This window comes from Pezoporus occidentalis, unplaced genomic scaffold, assembly GCF_034315485.1.
Source record: "Pezoporus occidentalis ecotype Australia unplaced genomic scaffold, CSIRO_AGI_Poc_V1 ctg118, whole genome shotgun sequence".
Taxonomy (NCBI): Eukaryota; Metazoa; Chordata; class Aves; order Psittaciformes; family Psittacidae; genus Pezoporus; species Pezoporus occidentalis.
The window spans coordinates 3,869,305-3,893,894 of record NW_026912972.1 but is presented as its reverse complement, the minus strand read 5'-3'; the positions used below and the strand labels follow the sequence as shown (position 1 = coordinate 3,893,894).

The 24,590-nt window shown below is 48.9% G+C and overlaps 1 protein-coding gene across 1 annotated transcript in view; it reads left to right on the top strand.

Moving 5' to 3' along the window:
• The first annotated feature begins 361 nt into the window (after positions 1-361).
• Positions 362-24,590, top strand: part of SLX9 (SLX9 ribosome biogenesis factor) — a 49,330-nt gene continuing 25,101 nt past the window's right edge. Inside the window, exons 1-2 of the mRNA XM_062602992.1 lie at positions 362-518; positions 2,239-2,347. Of these exons, the coding sequence (XP_062458976.1) occupies positions 393-518; positions 2,239-2,347 (235 nt within the window). The 5' untranslated portion in view covers positions 362-392. The remainder of the gene's footprint in view (positions 519-2,238; positions 2,348-24,590) is intronic.

Below are 24,590 nucleotides of genomic sequence, written 5' to 3'. Positions count from 1 at the left end.
AGGCCTGAAGGTGATTAACCCCCAGGCTGCCCACCAAAGCGACTGGTGTCACTTAAGATGCCACCATGAGGTTTCAGAGTTACCAGCTGCAGGGTGGCCTGGCTGGGGCAGCTACACGTGTGCTTCCCGGGTTCATGGAATGGTTTGTGTTGGAAGGGACCTTAAAGCTCACAGAGTTCCAACCCCTGCCACAGGCAGGGACACCTTCCACTAGAGCAGGTTGCTCCAAGCCCCTGTGTCCAACCTGGCCTTGAACACTGCCAGGGACGCAAGGCCGCGGGCGCCCTAGTCCCTCGGCTCCCGGCTCCAGCCCTCCCCAGTCGGGGCCGCCCCGCGGCAGGCGGGGCTCAGCTCAGGCCTGCCCGCCTCTTTCCTTCCGCCGCGCCGCCGCCATGGTGGGGAAGGTCAAGCGCCCGCGGCTGCACCGCGCCGCCCCCCGGCCCTGGCCCGCCAAGGATCCGCTGCCGCTGCCCGAGCCCCAGCCCGGCCCCGGCGGCTGGAATGCGGCGGCGGGCAAGGTAACGGGGAGCGGGGTGGTGACACGTGGGGCCGTGGTATCGCCTATCCCGACGGATGGGTGTATCCCGGCGGCTGAGGCCGTGCTCCCCCGCCTGCACCGGGAAGGCCGCAGCTCTGTTCGGTCCCTTGAGCTCTTGGAATCTGCACACGGCGGCTGCCACGGGCGCAGGAGCCTCGCAGGTGCCCTGGTGTGGCCTCGCAGGGTGCCTGAGGGTGCCCTTTGGTCCTGGACATGGTGAAGCGTTGGTGGGAGCTGGCAGTCTTCATAGGGGCAGGAGTTAACTGAAATGGTGACACGGGCTTTGGACAAGGGCCTGTAGGGACAGGACAAGGGGAATGGCTTTAACCTGCCAGAACAGGGGAGATTGAGATGAGCTCTTAGGCAGAAGCTCTTCCCTGTGAGGGTGCTGAGGCGCTGGCACAGGGTGCCCAGAGAAGCTGTGGCTGCCCCATCCCTGGCAGTGTTCAAGGCCAGGTTGGACACAGGGGCTTGGAGCACCCTGCTCTAGTGGAAGGTGTCCCTGCCTGTGGCAGGGGTTGGAGCAGGATGAGCGTTAAGATCCCTTCCAACCCAGACTATTCTGTGACATTGTTTCCTGAAGCCTAGTCTCCTTTTCCTGCTTCAAAAAGTCACCTTACACCCTCAGTGCTGTGCTTGTGGCCTTGAAGCTGCTGTGGCACTGTGCTGGGCCTCACACCACTTGTCAACACACTTCTCATGGTGATTAAGGACACTGCTGGTCACAGCAGGCAGAACAAGGGAGCCTGAAGCTTCAGAGCTCTAGTGCAAGGTCCTGCTTGTGCACCACCAGCTTCCCAGCATGCTTCTCAGCATCAGCCATGGGGATGGATGTGCCATGTGCTGGTAGTTACGGCAGCCATCAGCATGCATTGGGAGTGGAGGGGTTAGACCTGCCTGGCTCATTTTGTGCTGGTTCTCTTCAGTTCCAGATTAGGGCAGGTGGAGATGAGCTGTTTATACACAGTCATTTACACACAGTTTATACACAGTCGTTTAGGAGATTTGGGCCATGTCTGGCTTCACCAGCTGTGTTATCAATAACACAGTTAAGGCTAAAGCTGGTTGCCTCCCCCAGTCTCCCAGCAGCAAGGACACAGAACAGCAGTAAATGCTTTTTGTGCACCTACAGCTTTCCTTTTAAACAGGGAGGAACAGACTGTGCCATATACAGCTGGTTTTGTACCACTATGAATTATGTGTCAGTGCTAGCTAACTAATCAATTCCAAGCCAACCAGAGAAGCTACTGCAAAGCTTAGGACTTAGAGAGCTATTGCATGCTTAAAGGAACTGGATTCTGAAGATTTGGTTAAGTTGCTGGTAGTCACTGAATCTGCTTAATGTCCACTGATTTAGGATTTAGGCCCCTAATCTGCTCATTTGTTGCTTATTTGTATTGTCATGCACCTGTAATAAATCTGGCTTTTCCTAAGGATACCATTCACATTAAGACCAGAATTCAGGTGAGCTTGGGTTGAGGCAGATATCTGTTAGGAATAAGACAGTCTGAAGCATGACTTTGTGAAGCTTCCTTCTGTGTGGAAGAGCTTGTGGGGTTCTGGCCAGTGGGGTGACTTACCTACCCCTGCCTGCTCAGAGGCACCCTCCTGTCTGGAAGGTGCTGGGGTTCGTTTTTGTTTTAGTGAATGTGTCTTGTGGTGTTTGTACTGACTCCTGCTTCATGTTTCTTTTGGGTAAGGACTGGGACTTCTCACCTTCTGATGTTTTTTCCGGGCTGAAGATTGACCCTGATACACTTGTCAAGAACCTTGACTTGGACTCCAGAAGCATCATTTCCTCCAGAACAGGTTTGTTGTTGTATTGTGAATGAGTGCCTGGTTAAGTTTTGAGCAAAGACACCGAGGACTGTATTCTTCAGTGGCTGTCAGAACTGAAACCAAACCACAGCTCCCTGTGTTCCTGCAGGAGCTTTTCCGACAGGTTTCTGTTTGGCGTTGGAGGAAGCAGAATGGCATATGTGTGGGGTGGGGAATTAGGCTCCTAGTCCTCAGGGGCTGAGAGGACAGCAGAGCCCAGGCTGTGAGCTGATCTCCAGGCTTCCTCCGCAGCTGCTTCTGCCTCACCAGCAGCTGCCATTCATACTCTGTTTTGCCAGCTAGTTGCTTGTTGTGCATCAGTAGTGCTTTACCCACAGCAGGCTGATTGCCACCCGTTTTCTCCTGTCCATTGCTGTTTCTAGGTCTTCTGGCAGGAGAGTTCAGCTCGCCAAGGATTACGGGGAGTAAAGTGGGAATGGTGAGGTGGTGATAGAGGGTATTGTTTTCTAATCCCACAAGGAAATGCACCCTGCTTAGTGGCAGACAGGGCTTTGAGTCTGAAACTGGTTTTCCATTTCATCTCAAAATAGAAACTGATGGCACACGAATCTGTCCTGATGCAGAAGACATGAGACTCACAAATACCTCACTTACAAACTGAATCTCTTCTTTCCATGCAGATTAATACCACTACAGTGACTTTGTTTTCCTGTCCAGGGCTACAAAGCAACCCAGTAACCACCTCAAGGCTAGTGGTTACCTGAGCTGCAGTGGCCACAGCCCATCAGTCACATTTAGTCACAGTGTCGGGGAATGGGAAGGTTGTGCGAGGACGCGTTTGCTGGGGGTGCTTGCCCTCTGCACAGAAACCTTTGTGAAATGCCTTGTTTTCCAACACTGAGCTCATTGTTTGTACCTCTCCTGGGAAAAAGACATGTGTGCATACATGTGTGCACGTAAACATAGCCATCTCTTTAATTAAATGAGCATGTTGACGGCTGACAGCCTGCAGTCCTTATCTTTCACTGCAGGCTGCAGCTGCACAGATCTGCTTTATAAATAGCTCTGTGCCTCTAGTCCCTCTGCAAGTGCTGATGATGCAGATGTGTGGTGTGTGACTACATTTAACCCTCTCTTGAGGCTGTGTGCTGGCTGCCTGCAGTGATGCTGACCCCAATGCTTTGTGCTGCCTTGCACTTTCCAGATGATCGGCTAAAAATAGCTGTTTGTCTGGGGGCCCAAAACTGCAGCTCAACGAGGCAAAAAGTGGTTTGATTTTGTTCTCAAATCTTCCCAAGCTGCTCTGCCCTTTCTTTTTGTATCATTCTGGAGCCATGTGGAGGCCTTTTCATTATGGAAATCAATTCATTTTTTGTGTTAAGTCAGTGAACTGTAACTAGGCTGTGCATACAATAGCAGACACCCTGGAGTTAGAAAAGAGATTCTAGGCAGGCTCTGCTTTGTCTCCTGGGATCCCTGGTCAGCTGAGGGCCTGTTCAGAAGCAAATTCAACTTGACTCCAACCCTCATCCCCACTTTTCTCCCACCCCCATTAGCTCTGTGCACAGGGCAGGAGGGTAGGATTCTCCTACACATTGTTATTTTTAGATTTAATAGCAAGACAAAAAAATGTCTCTCTCCCACTTGCATTTCAAGCTCTGAGAAGGTCAACTTGGCAGACTGTAGGTAGGCTGTATTTCTGTATCTCCTGTGCTTTTCACAGCTGAGGCTTTTATTCTGCCCAGGAATGTGTGGCAGTTGAGAAAGGTGGTATCTTTGTCCTCCTGTGTGTGTGCGTGCACTCCTAGGATTGCTTCACATTATCTAAGGTTACTGGTATCTGTTTTGTGTTACTGTCTGGTCTTGTGCTGTGACACTTTAGGGACAGCCAGGAAAACGTCAGTGTGGGCTTACAGAGGCTTGCAGGGCATAAGTGAAACAAGGGATCAGTTACAGGGGTTGGACCTGACAGGAAATGCTCTGGGTTACTCTGCTGGTTGCTGTGGGTTTTTGCTCTTTTGTCTCTCCTCCTTAGATCCTGCATCCCTCTGCTTTTGGAGGTGTAGTTCCCAGAAAGCCGGCATCTTACTGCATGCTGGTAATGCTTTCATGGCATTGCAGCACAAAGGTATTTCTGGGTAAAACATTTGACTGTCCTTCTACTGTCCTGCCATGTGCCTTTCCCCACTTGGTCTTCCACATTTTGGCTTTGTGCTTGAACAGGGGGCCCAACTTTTGTCTTGACAGAGCCTGAACACCAAAGTTCCGTGAGCTGGAGTGCCTTCTGCTAACTGTGAAGCTGTCAGATGTGGAGCTGGCCTAGAAGGATGTGTGAGGTTGAGAGATTGCTTATTGCTGGAAAACTAAGGAAGAATAGGTGGTGACATTGGCTTGTGGCTCCACGTGTCTGCACCCCCCCTTACTGTTTAAGAGAGGGTATTGGCTGGCTGGATCAATAGAAGAGACCTGAAAAGCCTGCCTGGTTTCCTCAGAGCATGGTGCAGGGACAAGAGTTGCTCTTGGAAGAGGTGGTGGTATAGGGGGAAGAGCAAGACAGGAGCACTTTTTCTATACCTTTTGTCCCCTTACCTTTCCTCAATTTCATAAACAAGATTGGCTGTGGTTATTCTGAGGGAAGAGGGAGAAGCATCCTTCTCAAGTTGGAAAGTTTAGCATCTCGAGCAGGGTTAGCATGTTGGTTAACATTAGTGGTTGTGTCTGCCTGCGCAGGTGTGTGCTGGGGCTGAAAGGAGAATGAAGGAGTTCCTTGTTTTGGGAGGATAATCTGGTGGTGTTGGTTCTTGCCAACATTTTCCTGAGGATTCCTGGTACAGCTGGTGGAGGCAGGGTGCCACACTGGAAGTATCTGCTGCTCTCAAGGTAATGGTCTTGTTGCTTCCCTTAGATACGCGGCTGATTAAGTGTGCTTGTTTTGATTGGGGTGAGGTATCAGTTTAGGCTGTTCTGGCATCAATGATTGCGGCAGCATGAGAGGGAAAGGGTGGAACTGTAACAGAGAAATGGAATTAATATTTGGTGAGGCTTGCATGTGTGATGGTAGAAAGCCAGTGGTCCAAGATGGGAAGTATTTTAATATGGGGAGCTCTGAGCCATGTCATACTGTGAAGAAGACCTGCTGCAACTGCTTTCTTCTGTTCTGCTTTTTGTCTTTAATCATTAGCTCATCTCAGCACCAGATTCCGGATGATTTCCACACGCTAATAGGTAACAAAAGCCAGCAACATCACTGTGAACACTGGAGCTAAGTCCAGGAGCTTGGTCAGTGATTGCTTTTCATCAGTGTATTTTACTTAGTCACTGACGTAATGTAAATCAGATGCTTTGCCATAATCTAATCCATGCGAGGACCTCTGCTACTAGTGTGAGGGAATAAATCTCCTGTGGGTGAGCCTCTGTAGCGTGGGAATTAAGTGCTTCCAAGTCAGTCAGAAATAATAGCCTGTCTTATGCGGGGGAGTGTGTGTGTGTGTTTGCTTTTTTTTCCCCCCTTTTTCTTCCCTTTTTGAATCCCTGCTTTAGGTTTCCTTCCCTAGTATTTGCCCCTTGAAGCAAAGTCCTGTTCAAGCGTAACTGTGGCAAACCAGTTGCCTGGGAATGTCTGGCGTTTTTTGGAGCAGATGATGAACCAGTTGTGGAATGGGATGAACAACTAGACTGGCATCTTCCTGCTTTATTTTCAGCGTCTGCAAAAGGGCACTCTGACAAGATGCATTGTTGAGGAAGCAAAAGGGCAATGGCAGCAAGTGCTACCAGGTCAGAATTGCTTGCAAAACCTTAGCTGGTCACCTTGGTTTCTGAGGTTGTGCCAAGAGTAGCTTTTCCTGCAGATTGCTTTAGCTCCTCCTGTGCTAGTGGTGAGCCAGGAAAATGTGATTTGGTACGTGGATTAAAGCCATTTGCTGCCTCTGGCCCCAGACCAGTTAGGGGTCCCTAAGGACACCATAAGGTAGGTTTAGATTGGACATAAAGAAGACATTTTTTACAATGAGGGCTGTGAGGCTCTGGCACAGGGTGCCCAGAGAAGCTGTGGCTTCCCCATCCCTGGCAGTGTTCAAGGTCAGGTTGGACAGAGGGGCTTGGAGCAACCTGGTGAAAGGTGAAAGGGGGTTTAGGCTAAATGATCTCTGAAGGTCTCTTTCAGCACAGACCACTCTGTGAGTCTGATTCTGTACCAAGCCTGGATCTGCACACTGGGATGTGAAAATAGAGGGGACTTTCAGGCATGCTGTAGTATCTCCGAGTTACCCCTTTGTATCTTGAGAGTTTTGTCCTCTGATGACAGTGTCTTACAGCATGGGTTCATCTGTCAGTGTCACAGAGGGGAGTGGAGGTGTGAAATTGCTGAGTATCTGACAAAGAAGGGAGTCGCTTTTCCTGTTGAAGAAATGCAGAGACAGGAGAGAATAAATCAGGGCAAGCAGGAACCTGATAGCTTGGAATTGCTGGAGTCTGAAAGCCATGTACAGCCTTGCTTTGCCCCTTTCTTACATACTCTTGATTTCCTTTTGTTACCAAGCCTTCAGAGTCAGTGCTTGTGTCCTTCTGGTTTGCACCTCAGCTTCTGTTCTGGTGTTCCAGATTAGCTGTGTCTGTCACATACCTGCTTCCTTCTCTTTGCGCTCTGCAGCCACTTGTCCAATTCTGTTCTCCTTTTGTAGCCTTAAATGAGAAGCAGAAAAACTGTGGTTGGTTGGTGTCATGGTTCTGCTGTGCACTAACTTTATGGGACATGATTTACTTTTCTGGTTTTTGCTTGTAATGGTGGTGTGCCAGAATCCAGGTGAGACCCGTCCTCTTCAGCATCACTGTTCCTGCAGTGTCTGGAGTCAGGGTTGCCACTGCTGTGTTGCTTGAAGAATTACAGCTCTGACAGGATGCTAACCTTTGTGTTCCATAACTTATTCCTTTCTGTTCATAGAATGGTAGAATCACTGAATGTCTGTTTGTTTGTGCCCTTTCAGTATTACAGTTCTTCCACTTCTGTCCTCATCCCTGAGGACGTTTCTTCATGAAATGCTTCTTTGAAAGTCCTGGAGCTGTGCTGTTGGTAGGAGCAGGTTACTTCTGCTGGGAAGATGTTGGCTGTGTTCCTCTGTGGTGCATGGTGTGAGTCTGCCTGCCTGTTGCGTCTAATCCTAGCACTGTCCACCTTCTTTATGCAGATTTTTAGTGACGTGAACAGAGCAAAGACGTTGGCACCCTTTCTATTGCCTTCATTTTGGGCTTCTCTTTCACCTCCTGGACAGCCTGCTGCTTGCCATCCCCTTTAGTTGTGCCTTCCTGGCTATTGTGTAGTGCCTGGCTTCGTGAAGGGGGTTCCTGTTTGGTTTTGGGGGTTATTTTGTTTTAATGAACACATCCTTTCTGAATACCAGTTTTAAGCCTTTGCTGCTTTTTGGGGTGTTTTAAAATCGGCTTATGGTGGTCGTTTACCACGTCTGCAGTGTGGAAAGCTGCTGCATCTTCACAGTTCCACTGCTGTTGCTTTTCTTCAGCATCTCATTCAGTGTTGGCAGTTGTCATGCGTGTCTTGTGTTTGTTTTAGAGCACTCTGCTCAAGCTGTTCCCCACTGTAGCACTCTTCAGATGGAGAGGGGTGCAAACTGATACTGACAGCGAGTGGCCTGCAAGGAGCAGCTGTAGCATCTCCAATGTGTGTGTAAAATGCGACGTGCTGTGCTAGTCCGCAGTGACAAGATGTTCCTGTTCCATCTGTCTCTGGGCAAAGCTGCCCAGGCTTTGGTCTGTGTGACTTTGGGGAGTGTTGAAATGCTTTCCCTTAAAGTGGTGTCAGTCAGGTACCTATTGGTGATGGCCTTGGTGGCGTGGCACTGAAATGATTTTAACGTTGAATGGTTTGGTTTGGAAGGAACCTTAAAGCTCATCCAGTTCCAACCCCTGCCACGGGCAGGGACACCTTCCACTAGAGCAGGTTGCCCCAAGCCTTAAATGCTGCCAAGGATGGGGCAGCCACAGGTTCTCTGGGTACCCTGTGCCAGTGCCTCAACACTCTCCCAGGGGAGAACTTCTGCCTAAGAGCTCATCTCAATCTACACTCGTATGGTCCTGCTGAAAGCACCTGCCTGCTTACCTGCAATCCACTGCAGTATTACTTGTTAGAAAATAATCTTTTTTGTTTAGGATGCTTTGAAAATCTCTGTTTGGCAGATGGATGCTGCCCTAAGAGGAGCAGCTGCTTGAGTGGCATTTGAGCTGGGATTTCTCATTCTCATGGGTGAGGTGGATATCAACAGGTCTTTCAAACAGGGCATCCAAGCTCCATTATCTATCATATCTGAGAAGTTGTGGCAGGCAGGTTAAGTTCCTGCTGACTGGAAAAGGCGAAATATAAGCCCCAGATTTAAAAAAGGAAACAAAGCAAACCCAGTGAACTACAGACCAGTCAGTCTCACCTCAGTGCCCTGGGAGGATCATGGAGCAGATCTTCCTGAAAACTAGGCTAAGGCACATAGACAATAAGGGAGTGATTGGTGACAACCAACATGGCTTCATGAAGGGCAAATCATGCCTGACAAATTTGGTGGCCTTCTACAATGAGGCCGTGGTGGTGGATAAGGGAAGAGCAACTGATATCATCTACCTGGACTTTTGCAGGGCATTTGACACTGTCCTGCACTAAATCCTTGTCTCTAAACTGGAGAGGCATGGATTTGACAGGTGGACCACTTGGTGGATAAAGAACTGGCTGGATGGCTGCATGCACAGAGTTGTGGTCTATGGCTCAATGTCCAAGTGGAGACCAGTGACAGGGGATGTTCCTCAGGGCCCCGGGGATGCTGCAAGGGCTGGAGCAGCTCTGCTCTGGAGCCAGGCTGAGAGAGCTGGGCTGGTCCAGCCTGGAGAAGAAAAGGCTCCTCAAGGGGAAACCTTAGAGCAGCTCCACTGCCTAAAGGGGCTACAAGAACAAAAGGCTGTAGGTTGCAACAACTTGCTTGGAATGGGAATCCTGCTGCAATCCTACTGAAAGCCAAAGGTGCCCGTGTCTTAAAAATGGTAATAATTTCTGTTAAAGAAGTAAAAACTCCACATTGCTTAATAACACTTTAACATTTACTGTGCAGTATGGTGCTGGCTGTGAAAGGAGCTGAATGAAACTCCACTTTAATTAGTCAGTGTAATTAAGTGAAAAGAGCTAAATGAGTGTCTGAAACTTGCACTGCTTCAAGTGCTTTGACTTCCCTTCTGCAGATAGACCATTTCCATGTTGTGAGTTCCTCCTGCCAACTCATGGGCATCAGTTGGGTTAATATTTCTGGAGTTAATTAACATTTTCTCCTTCCCCTTCCTCTAGCTGGGGCTAAGTCCTTCTACCTAAAATTAATGTTTTGTTGTTATGTTTTTAAATGCTCCAATTAGCCAGTGGTCATGGATACTGAGCACTACACAAACACAGGAACGCTTTCCAGAGTGGCCAGAGCTGCCAAGATGTTTGCAATCTGCTCCAAAGAGAAGAGGCTGTTCGTAGTGGGAAGAGCCTGAAATGAGTCTTATGAGCTTGAACGATGTGTCAGATCCCTGTAATTTCTTATGGCTGGCTCCTGTGGTGGCTGTGTCATGCTCCCCGCTAACAATGGTAGAAGGTACGTGCTTGCCTTGGAGCAGCCTTTACATGTGTTTCTTCTTTGTTTCTGGAGAAGAAAAGGCTCAGGGGGGACCTTATTGCTCCCTACAACTGCCTGACAGGAGGATGGAGCCAGGAGGGGGCTGGGCCCTGCTCCTAAGGAACATGGGATGGGACAAGAGGAAATGGCCTCAAGGTGCACCAGGGGAGGTTTGGATGGAGCTGAGGAGCAATTCCTTCCCAAAGGGTGCTAAGGCATTGGAATGGGCTGCCCAAGGCAGTGCTGGAGTCACCGTCCCTGGAAGTGTTCACACACCGTGGAGGCAAGACCCTGTTCACCAGTCTCCCTGCAACAGCTCTGAGCAAGGCTGTGGGCACATAAGGCTCTGCACGTTACAGCAATCTCCCTTCTCTGCCATGGAAGCTAAGCACCTAAACCCGTAAGATTCTGCCTCAGTCCTTGAGGCTCCCTGCTGTAGAAACAGGTCTCACAGCTGCCCAAGCTCTACAGAGCCAGCAGCCAACAGGCTGAGCTCCAGCAGAACATTTTTTTCTCTAAGACAGGCCCCAACAGCCCAGAACTGCTACAAGCCCCCAGCTGAGCTACACGATCATAGAACCACAGCCTGGTTTGGGTTGGAAGGGACCTTAAAGCTCATCCAGTCCCAACCCCCTGCCATGGGCAGGGACACCTTCCACTAGAGCAGGTTGCTCCAAGCCCCTGTGTCCAACCTGGCCTTGAACACTGCCAGGGATGGGGCAGCCACAGCTTCTCTGGGCACCCCGTGCCAGCACCTCAGCACCCTCACAGGGAAGAGCTTCTGCCTAAGAGCTCATCTCAATCTCCCCTGTTCTGGCAGGTTAAAGCCATTCCCTTGTCCTGTCCCTACAGGCCCTTCTCCAAAGCCCCTCTCCAGGTTTCTTATAGCCCCCTTAGGCACTGGAGCTGCTCTAAGTCTTCCCTGAGATGCTCCAACTTGTCCAAGAAGAGCCTTGATGATGCCCTCAGAAACAGTCAATGCTCAGTGGGATCCATGAGCTCCTTTTCCTTCTGCTAGGTGATCACCATGTCTGGAAACTCACTGCATTGCCTCCACACCCACAGGTATAAGGGATACATGATGGAGGACTCTGCCTTTTCCATGTGCATTCAGCAGAGGCTACAGCAGAAGAGCTGGCTTCTGCTTAGTGTCTCGTGCAAGTGTATTGCACGGATGAGCCTCAGTGCTGAGCTAGTCCTGGTCTCTTCTCCCAAGTAACAAGACAAGAGGAAACGGCCTCAAGCTGCACCAGGAGAGGTTTAGATGGAGCTGAGGAACAATTCCTTCCCCACAGGGTGCTCAGGCATTGGAACAGGCTGCCCAGGGCAGGGCTGGAGTCACCGTCCCTGCAAGTGTTCACACACCGTGGAGCCGAGGCCTCAGTGCCATGGGTTAGTGGTGGCCTTGGCAGTGCTGGGGAATGGTTGGACTGGAGGAGCTTAAAGGTCTTTTCCAGCGTGGTTGATTCCGTGATTCTATGGCTGTGTTGAAGCTGAGTGGGTGAAGAGGAGGAGAGGGCTGACTGAGGAAATGGGAACTGCTTTGGTGAGGCTTCTGAGGTGTTGCTCTGGGCTTTTGAAAGCCTTCCTGCAGCTCTTGTACAAATTGAGTGTTCAAGCATGTGGTTTTCAGGTCAAATGGGTCAGTCCCTTGTGCCGCTGAAGGGCTTGCTGAATCTGGGGTCACTGTACATCCTGGCTTTCCTGGTTAGGTGTGATGGGGCATAGTAGTTTGCATGTTGTGCTGTCTTGGTCTGTGTGATTATGATTCCAAAAGCTTTAAAAGGATACTAATCTAGCCTGGTATTCTGCTAAATCAGTTTTAAATGGTCAGACATCCTTACTTAACACAAAAATAGATCAGCCCCGCTTAGGAGAGTACTGAAGCTGCAGTGTTACAAAAGAGGGCTGTGAACTGAAATCCATGCCTTTGCTGTTCTGATGTTACAGCTTTGGCATAATCGAGTTATAACATTATAAATGCTACAGAGAGAGAGGGAGGAGGCACAGTTCTGCACTGGTGGCAAAGAGCTGCACCCAGCACGAATCCCAGTCATGAAAACCTCTCATGGGGCATGAGAAGAAAAGTTTAACACTGCATGACTTAAGGAACTGAATCCCAAGAGGGATGAAGAACTGGCTGTGGAGAGGGCAGATTGACAGCTCTGGAAGTCAGCGCCCTTCTCTTGTCACCAGCGTTAGTACAGAGTTGTGTCAGGCTGTCAAAGGTGTTTCTGAAATATGTGTCCTGGGAGTTTAATATTTAATAGGTGTTCTAGTTAGAAAATTGGTGGAGCCTGGTACAGTGTGGGTGCAATGAGAGGTCTTCTTCTGGGTTGCCCCTTCTGACTTGTCTTAATGTGCTTCTGGGGTGCAGAATGAGTCAGCCTCCTCTTTCCTCTGCTGACACCCCTGGGAGATGCCCATGTGAGGAAGCCTATTTTGCTTGGCTATTTTTTCCAAGGGTTTCTACACTAAAATTGTCATCTACATAAATCTGATTTGCCAAGAGATAAGTCTCTGCTAATGTGGGTCTTATCTGGATGACAGGGTGAGCGTTTAATGGTAGATCTCCCAAGACTTTATGCCTATAATTCAGACTAAGTGGGATCTATAGATTTATTGTGTGCAAGTTATCCTTTACTGGAATAAAGGTCTAGATTGCCTAAGGTTTTATATGTTGTTTAAACTGTATTGCCTGTTCATAGGGGCACAGATAATCCTTCAGTTGCAGCACTGATGGCCCACAGGTTGCAGTTACGAGAAAACATGATATTCTGCTGGAGCTCTTCTTTCAGGCCACCACTGACTGCCGTGCACGCTTGAGAAACGGGATGTGTGTGGTGCTGGTTCCTGTGCTGAGAGCTGTTTTGCTCATTACAGGGATACTCAGGATACAGAGGATCAGAGAGTCTTTGTGAGCAGTTTATGGACAAACGTTTTCTTTATGCTTGAGTCAAAATGTGGGCAACACCTGAAGATCTGTTTGCCCAGTTTAAAGGTGGCATTATTGATGCTCACATGTGGCATAACTGGTAAAGGCATGTAATCTGGGTTTAGCTTTTTAGGCAAGTGGTTTATAGAAAGAAAGTAAGGCTTTAGGGGTCTTTGTTGGGTTTTTTAACACTGTAAATCTCAACGGGCACTGTCTAAGCTAAATGTACAAGAAAGGTGGAGAGAGGGGCTTTGGACAAGGGCCTGTAGGGACAGGACAAGGGGAATGGCTTTAACCTGCCACAACAGGGGAGATTGAGATGAGCTCTTAGGCAGAAGCTCTTCCTGTGAGGGTGCTGAGGTGCTGGCACAGGGTGCCCAGAGAAGCTGTGGCTGCCCCATCCCTGGCAGTGTTCAAGGCCAGGTTGGACACAGGGGCTTGGAGCAACCTGCTCTAGTGGGAGGTGTCCCTGCCTGTGGCAGGGGTTGGAACTGGATGAGCCTTAAGGTTCCTTCAAGCCCAAACAAGGCTGTGATTCTATGACACTTAAGCAGGTCATTCCTCCATGTTGCTGTTGTACCTCTATACCTCTGACAGCATCACAGCCTTCTGTGGCAGTGAAACATGTGGTCTAACTCTGTACCATGAGGTTACAGAATTTTCTCTGCTAGGTTGGATGAAGAGATCTAACATATGACAGACAGACAGCATCCATCCAGACAGCATCTGGATCTAACAGCATCCAGACAGACTCAAGCAAGGGGCGCAGAAGTTGAATGCAGCAATGTGTTTTGGAGGTAACTTTAGAGGGAAGGTAGTCCTTGTGGAAGCTGCCGGCAGGGGTGAGCTGATAAACCTCCTTGTGTCCTGAAGGTCACAGTTAGGAACCTTTTCCCTCCTCCATTTGGGGAAGGAAAGAGAACGGAACAGTAGACAACCGTATACTCTGAGCTCAGGAAAGCACGGAATAGGTTGTGGGTCCATTCAGATGTTTTTCCTGCACGTTTGCTGTGTAGAAGGTGCTGCCTTGCTCCAGCTGTGACTGCATTGCTGACAGCTCTGCAGCAGAAGAGGCCATGCCTGTAGGAGAACAGAACGTATCTGTTGGAGTGCTCTTTTCATATATTAGATGTGCTCATTAGAGGGCAGCAGCAGAACTCTTCCTTTTTCTAGGTCAGTTCTATATTTTTGAAGGATATTTTTCTGCTCTGCAGGGCACAGAACACAATTTTCCAGTTCCTCCTTCAGGTTTTCCTAGTGCAGTATGTGTATAAGCCAGCGATGCTCACATGAAAGTGTTAGTCAGTATAAAGTAACATAGAGGAGTTAGAGTAAAAAGCTGCTTCTTGGAAGCTTGGAATTGTTGCAGGCTCAAACGAAGTGGAGCTCCTCAAAGCTTAAACCGCAAATGGCTAGCACCATATGTGGAAAAGCAGCCAAGTTGCACAGCTAACTTGTTTTTCCCTCAGCCTAATTCTTGTGTGACCTATATGTCCATATGCATCTATTGATTTGTTTGCTCTACCCCAGCTGCTGCTGCCACCTTTTTCTGCTCGAAGAAAGCGTTTAAGAACCAGTCTTGCTTCATCTGAGAGTAAGCTTTAAATGGGATCTGATAGTACTCTGTATTCTAAATACTAAAAATAATTACGGCCCAATGTTTAAAGGCTCAATGAGGCTGGGATTTGGAGCCCAACATCACAACGCTTAAATGCATTATTTATTATGTAACATTGATAGGAGAAGGCTGTAGTGTTGTTTGATGTTGCAGCTTGTGTGTTTCTGGCTTCAGCACGTCCAAATACTCACTAGGAGCAAACATCTCCAGTGCACAACTTCACTGCAATGTTTTGTACACTGTTGACCTTTCTGGGGTGTGTGAGCTGCTTCTAGGCAGCTGGAATAGCAGGAAAAATGGATTCAGCATTTCCATCATCAGCATCAGCAGTTGGTTTCCAACAGATGGCTCTGATTTTGCAAGGGCCTCTGTGGAAGTAAAACTTGGAAGAAAATGAGTATTTCAAAAGATGTCCAGGTAGGTTTTGTACCTTGTGAAGCTTTGGTGAATCCTCCTCTTCCTGAAGCTCCTTGGCCTAGGGCAGCGGAGCATGAGGATTGGCACGGGGAGACACAACACCTCCTTCCCTTTCCCAGAATGTGTTTGGTGTTATCACATCCTGCGTATTTCCACATCTCCCTCTGCCCTACCTGAAGGAGCACGTGTCCCCCCATAGGGGCACATAGCTGTAGGTTCCTCAAACGTTGGGGCGTCAGCACAGCAGGGTGTACCTAGCTGCTGCTTTCTGTCATACATTATTTTTTAGGATGGCAGTATCCAAGCCTGCAAACCACTAAGATGAAACAGCCTTCTTGATACTGGCAAACATTCCTGGTGCAGTGGCTTGGATCAGTCCCACCTCCTGGGGAAGTCCAGATTGTGCTTTGAACTCTCACTTTGGGATCCACTGGCAAGCTGGCATTTCTTCGTGTCTTCGCTGTGACACCTCAGTAAAGGCAGGTCCTCATCAGGAAAGGAAAGCTGAACAAAGCCAGAAAAATGTCTCGCAGTGCTTGGCAGCTCTTGGTCCATTAGGTAAATTTAATACCCTGTCAGTAGGATAAAAGAGAAAGACGTGGAGCTGTTGGAGCGAGGCCAGAGGAGGACACGGAGATGCTGCAGGGGCTGGAGAAGAGAAGGCTCCTTCAGGGGAGACCTCAGAGCAGCTCCAGTGCCTAAAGGGGCTGCAGGAAACCTGGAGAGGGGCTTTGGACAAGGGCCTGTAGGGACAGGACAAGGGGAATGGCTTTAACCTGCCAGAACAGGGGAGATGGAGATGAGCTCTTAGGCAGAAGCTCTTACCTGTGAGGGTGCTGGGGCACTGGCACAGGGTGCCCGTCGAAGCTGTGGCTGCCCCATCCCTGGCAGTGTTCAAGGCCAGGTTGGACACAGGGGCTTGGAGCAATGTGCTCTAGTGAAAGGTGTCCCTGCCCATGGCACAGGGCTGGAACTGGATGGGCTTTAAGGTCCCTTCTAACCCAAACCACTCTGTGATCCTATGACCTAACACAGTATCTTGTTGGGGATGCGGGTGTTCTCAGCAGCTGTATTTTAGGCATGGCGAGCCTCAAAGACTACTGCTTGGGAATGGCAAGATAGATTTTTTTTTTGTTGGAGGAGCCCTTTCTTTCCAGGAGCAATGCCAGACCATGTTCCCCTATGTGTCTGGGGATACTGAAGCACAGGGAGGTAAGGGGACAGGTAGGTCTCAAGGCTCTGTTTTGGTGCTATAGTTCCAGACCTGATAAGGTCAAGGCAATGCCCAGTGTCTGGCAGCTCTGCAAGCTGACAGCAGGGAGTGTCAGAGGAGCGACTACCAGGGTTTGGTCCTTCCCTACCCCTTGTTTACTTTTTGTTCTTGCAACATATCTCATGGCTGCACTGGGTAGATGGGGCTGTGGTGAGAGCACCCATTCTTGCCAGTGCAGCTGCAGTGTAAGTGCTGTTTGCTGACGCTTGGTATCATGTTTGTGCTGCTGGCAGGGTGCAGAGGGCATGAAGTGCAAAGTGATGGAGCCCTGGAGTCACTGAAAACCTGCTTGCTTTAGAACAGATTCTACCAGGAGAATGTTGTTCCAGGATATTCCTGTCCTGCAAGTTTTGCATTGAGAAAAGGGGAAGAAGTGAAGGGATGGAGATAAAAAAACAGCTTCTGCATCCCCTGGAGGAGCCCAGATCTTGATTTTTCATTTTGATTAAGATTTCATCTTCACTGAAGTGAGCCATATGGGCATATTGGAGCAGAGTGGCTTGCTCTAATTTGAGACTTGTTTGAAAAGAAGGAAATGGTCTTGTGTCCCTGCAGAGTGGTCAAACCCCGCTTTGGCAAGAGATGAGGAATGCTGTAGGAGGTCTGTAGTGAGGTAATGCTCACCGTGGTCTGTTGAGGGGCTCGGTGAAGCTGCAGGATGGTGCCTGTTTGTCGCCAGGAGCCAAGCAGAAGAGGAGCAGGGGAGTGGACGTGGGGCTGTCCAGGGGGAAAGATGCTGTGGGAGTGTCGTGTGTTGCATAAGATGGCAGAGCTGGTGATGATATTGGTGCCTCAGGGCTTTTGGGTGCTCTAAAGTGTTTGCTGAAGCAGAAGAGCAGTTGAGACAGCACAAAAGCATCAGCCACCAGAAATGTCAGAGGCTGTAGGAGGAGGTGAAGCCATGTTTGGACCAGTTCCACCTGCAGGGCAGTCTGTGAACCCATGAGGAAGGAAGGAAGGAGCCTTGAGGTGCTTGGGTACCTCCTGGTATGAGTGTTTTCATGGGTTGGGCTCATTGGAGTGTGTAATCACCAGCACCAGCACAAAAGAAAAGGTAGTTCACGGTGTCACATTGGAATGCTAGAATTAGTAAGACCTTTTCAAGGTTAGAGGGCCGTTACGATCATACAGTCTTCGTGCAGACACTGGGTCAACTTTGACTGTGCTTTAGGGGCTTCTGCTTGGCATCTCCAGTCCTGATTTTGTGGTGTAGCATTTCCTTATGAATTGTAGTCGGTTTTATAGTGCTTGTTTCTGGTCAGGACATAACTTGTCAGCTGTTTGAGCTGGGAGGGCTGTGTGCTCCTGATGGGCAGGAGCGGGTACCTGGGTGCAGCAGACACTGACCTGCAGTGGGTGTTGATACTGGGACTGAGTTACCTTCACCATAGAATCACAGACTGGTTTGGTTGGAAAGGACCTTAAGATCATCCAGGGCCAGCCGCCTGCCATGGGCAGGGATGCCTCACACTAGAACGTGTCACCCAAGGCTCTGTCCAGTCTGTCCTTGAATGTCATAGACCAGAGGAGCATGGATTACATGCCTTCTGCTTCCCCAGGTGATTATTTGTCTAGCTCCATTCTTCAGATGCCTTCCAGTTTTGAAAATTGCTCTTTGTGCTGCAAAAAGAGGGTTAGAACAGGCAGAGAGGCTCCAGCAGCATTCTGCAGTGCTGATCCTGTGTGCTGGTTGTTGCTCAACTACGTGCAGGCAAAGCTAAGCAGTGAGCTGGGGGCTGGAGGTCAAATACATGTCACAAACAATTTGGAAGGCTTTCCTGGGTGTCTCCCTCTTACTTTATGTTAGCACTGCAGTCCCCTGTATGTGCAGCAGTTTATAAAGCCACTTAGAATATAAATGTTGTTGGACCCGACTGATTTTGACCGGGGTTGAGCTAGTAATTCTTTGATTATGTAAATAATAAGTCTGCTGGCATTATCCAGGCTGAATTGTTGAGCTCTTTTCGATGTCTAAATCTAAATGATCTTGTATGTGTTGACTTAGTGGGCTATTGGGTAAAAGGAAATGAATGTGATTACATTTAACGCATGGCTCTTCAGTGCTATTAGATGCAGTTGGACTTGCTGGTGCTTCTGAACTGTTAGGTGTTGGGGTTTCCTGGAGTGCAGGATCTGCAGATGGTGGGATTAACTCCTTGACGTAGGGCTGTGCAATAGATGGGAGGGCGTAGGGAGGGGGAGGGTGCCACATTAATCTGCCACAGAGACTTAAAAACCAAAGGCGAGCTCTGACGTGATTAGTTTTTTTATTTTTTTATGCATGGAGTGTTGGGAGTGGGGAAACAAACCCGCACCATAGGGATCCTGAGAGCAGGCGTGCTAAAGAATCCAAGGAAGTCTGCCAGGAAAGGGGAATTAATCAACGGTTAGAATAACCTAGTGGAAATTTTGCCTAACGAGCTTTGAGTAAGTTCCAGAGTAATGACTTCAGGAAAGCTCAGACTGGAGCAGCAAAGAAGTGTCTCTGGAAACTCTGCTCCTGCATTGCCTGCGTACTTCTGGCTCCAAATACGTAGGAGGTGATGCCAGGGTTCGCTGACCTTCTTTAGCACATGTGCCTCACCTCAAAGGAAAAGCCATTCTCCAGACTGGATATCTGAGCTCCTAACAGTGTCTGCAGTCAAATGCAGTCCTTTCAGAGCATCTGTGTTTATCTGTAGATGAGTTTTTCAGCATTGATGGTAAAGGCATGGAATGCGAGCAGTGATTAAATGGATCTGAGCTGTCTTGCCTGGAAAAGATGATGGTCTGGGAAAAGTGATGCTGGTGAAGTTTAGTAAAGCATGATTGCCACAGAGCTGAGGACATACTAGACCTGTTCCCAGTCCCTATCTTCTAGTGAGATAAGTGGAAGAAATCAAACTAGGAGATGCTGGGTTCAGGATGGGAAAAGATCATTTAAGGAAAAGGCAGTTAAGTTTTAGGACTTCATGCACTGAGGTGTTCTGAATTTCTGGTACCCATGTGGGCTTCAAAGCAGCTGGTCAGATCCCCAGAACAAAAATACATTGGGGATACTACATGTACACCCACTCTATCCTTGGGCATTCATTACTGGCGCCATGGGATACATGCTATAGGCTTGCAGGAAGCTTTGGTCAGGCCTGGTATGTTCTTATCCCAGTGATACTATTTACTAGTGGTGAAGCTGGACACCAAAGCTCAAGTCCTCAAAGTGCCTTCTGTTAAAGCTGTGTGAGGGTTTTGTGTGTAGCTTCTGCTGATGCTTGGCAGAAGCAGTTCTTGCTCGCAGGAGAGAGCTAAAGGCAAGGAGGGGGTTGTCCAAGGCTGTTCCCAGAGAACATTATGTTAGGCTGGCTGAATCCCTCATGCATATCACATCTTTGACGGGGCATTGGCACAGGCTGCCCAGGGCAGTGATGGAGTCACCATCCCTGGAAGTGATCACAAACCATGTAGATGAGCTCTCAGTGCCATGGATTAGTGGTGGCCTTGGCAGTGCTGGGGAACCATTTGGACTTGAGCTTAAAGCTCTTTTCCAGCCTGGTTGGTTCTGTGATTCTATGATCATGGGGTTTCTGTTGTGTTTGCAGCCCTGGCTTGCAGTTGCAGGTGATGTTTTGTCTCCTAATTTGTGCAGATGCTTTAATCACATCTATTGCGTAAGTGGTCAGCTGGGTTTGTCATGCTGCAGAGGGGACTTTTCTTACTGAAACACATGGGCTGCAAGTCTTGATTTACTTGGGTGCCTGTCAGTCTCTGGGGAGCCTTGCAAAGGGGGGAGGTATTCCAATGAAAACCACCAAAAGAATGGAGGCTTTCTGGAAACATGCAAGAGGGATATTGGAGGCTTTTCCTGCATTCATCTGTTCTGCTAGTTAGGCTTTGCAGTAATGCCTGGAAGAGGCATGTAGCCACACATGTCACAGCAGCAATACTCTTGTCACCCTGTGTGCTGCAAAGGATCCTGATGTTTCCCCCAACCCAACAGCTCCAGTGGCTCTTTTGCGTCTCCTGGAGCTGCGAACACCTACAGCTGGGGATGGAGCCAGGGGGATGCCAGTGGCACTAAGTAGTGCCATACCTTATTGTTTCTCTCCTGATCCCAGTCCCAAATACATTCATGCAGCAGTTCTGCCCTTTGGCTATTTTAGCATGAAGTTATTTCTAGTGCAGTTTAAAAACTGAAATGAAAATGTAAAGAATCTGACCCTGCATAATTGCCTTTAACACGAATATGTGGCAGACCTGCTGTAATTGAGAGGAGCTGAGTAAAATATTGCAGGGGTACAAGCTGAGCTTTGGGGTTTTTGTCCTTTCTGTCTGTAATGCTCTTGTAACTGGCTGAAAACTGCTAAATCCTCCCAGTCTATTTCACAGTCATTAGTCTGTATTTACTTTCTTCTCTCCTGCTCTTCCTGCTGGCCTTTGGATCTACCATGGAATTAATTGGTGACAAAAAAAAAGAAGAGGGAAGGAAATTTATCCACTACATATGGCAGGAGATTGCTGGCAGTGCTGTCTCAGGTTAGGTACAGATACGTGACACACAGCCTTTCTGTAAGGTAGAATCACAGAATCAACCAAGTTGGAAAAGCCCTTTAAGCTCATCCAGTCCAACTGTTCCCCAGCACTGTCAAGGCCACCCATGGCACTGAGGCCTCGTCTCCACAGTGTGTGAACACTTGCAGGGACGGTGACTCCAGCACTGCCCTGGGCAGCCTGTTCCAATGCCTGAGCACCCTGTGGGGAAGGAATTGTTCCTCAGCTCCATCTAAACCTGCCCTGGTGCAGCTTGAGGCCGTTTCCTCTTGTCCCATCCCTTGTTCCTTGGGAGCAGAGATCAGCCCCCTCCTGGCTCCATCCTCCTGTCAGGCAGTTATAGGGAGAGATAAGGTTCCCCCTGAGCCTTCTCTTCTCCAGACTGAACCCCCCAGGTCACTCAGCCGTTCCCCATCACACTTGTGCTCCAGGCCCTGCACCAGCTCCTTTGCCCTTCTCTGGCCTCGTTCCAGCACCTCAATGTCCCTCTTGCAGTGAGAGGCCCAGATACCAGTCATCTCCTCCATGTTTCTTGTTTCCAGATAGGGTGTGCAGGTTTTGTCAGGAAAATAAGGCCTGCAGCCAGGATTGAAAACATCAGCTACTGGGGAGGAGAGGAGAAATTATGGTTAAACAAGCAAACAGGGCAAGAATATAGCAGACAATAGAAACGCTGACTCTGCTGGCCTGGAAGGAGCTGTTTGGAGGCCCAGTGGGAAGCAGAGGCAGTATCATTTGGAAAGAGTAGGGACAGGTTGGATTAATGAGGGTGGCATTGAAAGGCAAAACTCATCATCAGTTAATCATGCACCACCTGAAAGAAAATAAGGTGGGGCAATTCCTCATTGTTGTTCAGTCTCACCCAGGATCAGGCACTGGGGTAAGAACTTTCTTCCTGTCCCTTTGTGCCAGCAAGGGATGTGCTTGGTTAACCTCTCTTCCTGGAGCCTGGAGCTTTGCTGTCCTGGGCTTGTGATGGTGGGAAGCACAGCAGCGTGTTCAGTGCTTCAAGGAGAGGTTAGTACAAGTTGCTGTGATGAGAGATTCCCACTCTACAGTGTGTGCCAGGACTGTGCAGCAGTTCAGGTCTGGTTAAACTCCAAACTTCAGTCTGTCAGGGTGACGGCTGGTCACATACTGCCTTGCTCAGTCTCTCCACCACCAAGCTGGAGGCAGGGGATGTCATTCAGTGTCACTGTGCCTGTGCTCCTGCTCTTCACTAGCTGAATTCATCACAAACTCCCAGCCTTATGTGAGGTTACACAGGACTGCAGTTCAGCCCATCCCAGGAAGGATCCAAGGCTGACCAAGCTGGTTAACAGTGGTGTATATTAAACGGTCCTCTTGGATCATACGTTCTTCTGCTGGAACCCTCACAGCTGCTCCTAAAGCAGACTATAGAGTTTTTAGGCCTCTTCTGAGCTTCTCTTCCTGTTCCGTTTTCTTCTGTTTATTGGCTTATTTCACAATTCAAGCTGTGTCTGTTTATTCCTTGTGAAATTCCCATGTGCACATCCCAAGGGAAGTTTGTATCATGCTCAAGTCTAATTTAGTAGCCTTGTACTCCTCTCTGGCTATGTACTGTGGGCCAAACAGGGCAGTGGGGTGGCTGATGCTGTCCCAGTGATTTTACATGTATCCTGCACTCTGTATGTGCCGGGGGCCAGTTCTGAATCTGCTGGTTTGTCCTGTTAGAGTGCTGGGGTGCTGACATACCAGAAGGAAGGAGCCTATTGCTGCTGTCTTGTAGTCTGGGTGGCCTGATCCAACATCAACTTTCTGGGTACTGGGATGGCAGCGTTGACATCCTAGTACCCCTACAGTGAATAGGAAAAGAAAAGGCAGCACCCACCTGATAAATCTGTAGCTGGAAATGTTAAAGGAGAAGGTGAAACTGAGGAAGAAAGCTATTTCAGGCTATTGATGAGCTGGTGTTGAAGCAGGTCAAAACCTGCTGCTTCGATGTTCACCCCAAAGCTGTTTACGAAGCCACTTCTGCTGTGCACTCCCAGGCTGCTGTCAGGGTGGGAATTGGTGCTGGGGTGTTTGATGGTGAGGTTTGTTTCTTCACCTCCTTCTCTGATGGTAAGGAGTACACATTCTGTGGTTCCAGGGCCTGGGCTCCTGGCAGCATGCGGAGAGCAGAGGAGAGAACTGCCTTACAACAGCTGTACTTGTGTCACGGCAGCTCATCTCAGAGTAACTGAGGCACAAGGCAGTAGTATTCCCAGATTGCAGTCCTTCATCCCTTTTCTTAGTCTGAATTCAGTAGATCATTGAGGGTTTTCTGGTCTGGGCTCTGTGAAGGAAACTTGAAAACAAACCAAAATCTCCACTAATCAGACTCTGTACTTGGTTTCCAGCTGCTGAAATTCCCCAGTTAGATCTTTATGCCAGAGGCATGAAGCAACAATTTTCAGGTTTCTCTTGTTTCTCAGGGTTTGGTTGATGCTGTGGCTGCTGAACCTCTTACTGTGACAAGATCTTCCCCACCTTCCCAAGTAGCTTGGTATATAGTTGGTGTACCTCATCAGAATGAAAGCGTAGCCAAGGTGGGCAATTCCCCTGAGAAAAACCTGGGGAATATAGCCGTACTTTCCTCAAAATGCTTAGATGAGCACTTAAAGCTTCCAGTACCTAATAACTATTACAAACCACAAACTAGTGAGACGGAAGAACTATAAGGTTGTAGATACCAATAGTGGCAAATCCTTGGAACACCTCTGTTCTTCCAGCCCCAAAAGGTTCTGCAGGCATTCCCTCTGCCCTTGTTTGTGAGCCCACCTGGGGGACTTGGAATGCTTGTGTGCTCAGTCATGTCAGGCTGGAATAAAGGCAACACTTGGCCTAGAGATCTGTTGCTGCTGATAAATATTAACTTATGTTTAAAATAGATGATGGGCACTTTAGGGCTGAAGTCCGAAGATCAGTGTGACTGTCTCCAACACCTTGCCACTGCTGAAGAGGAGGAGGCCTGCTTCCTCCTCGCTGTCCTGACCATGTGTGCTCCTGATTTGGTTGGGCTCCCTGAACTAGTGGAAAACTAACCTGGGTGGCAGTGAGTGAAGTTTTCCTGCTGGAGCTGCACATCAGAGCTGGGGCAGGAGGCTGTGGGGCATGCATGGTGGAAAGATGCTGCTATTGCAACAACAAGCTCTTAGGGAAGCGAAGCTCAACCTGACATCTGGCTTGCCCAAACCCTGCGCTGCTCTGTGCTGGAATCTGCCTGCTGTTGTCTCCGTGCCAAGTTTCCAGATGTGATGTGTAGATAATGCTGCTGGTATGGATACTGCTCCACTTTGCATGTCGATCTTTCCAGGGGAAGCAGCCCTGTCTGTGTCATTAACTGAGAAGTCGATTACAATTGATTTAGGTTTTTTTGCCCCTAGTTCCATTAGAGACAAGCAATCCAATATTGCATTCAGTATTCCCTGGAGCAAGTCAGCACCTTCCAGACCTCTTCCCTGCTCATCAAACCACACCCGAGCATCCTGCCAGCATCACAGTAGAGCTTTAGGAGTATGTTTGCACAGGCAGTCTCCTCTTATCATAGAATCAAGGAATGGTTTGGCTTGGAAGGGACCTTAAAGCTCATCCAGTTCCAACTTCCTGCCATGGGCAGGGACACCTTCCACTAGACCAGGTTGCTCCAAGCTCCATCCAACCTGGCATTGGGCATTTAATGTCTATGAATGTAGATGCACTCTTCTTCATAGACTTGCTGGAGACTTAAATTATCTCTCTTCCATCTGCATTAGAAGGAAGTTATTCTGAGTCTTGGTGTGAATACAAAGCCTTTGTGCAGAAGTGGCTGCTCTCGCTGTGCTGATGGGTGTTTGCTGATGGATGGGAGCAGTCTCTTT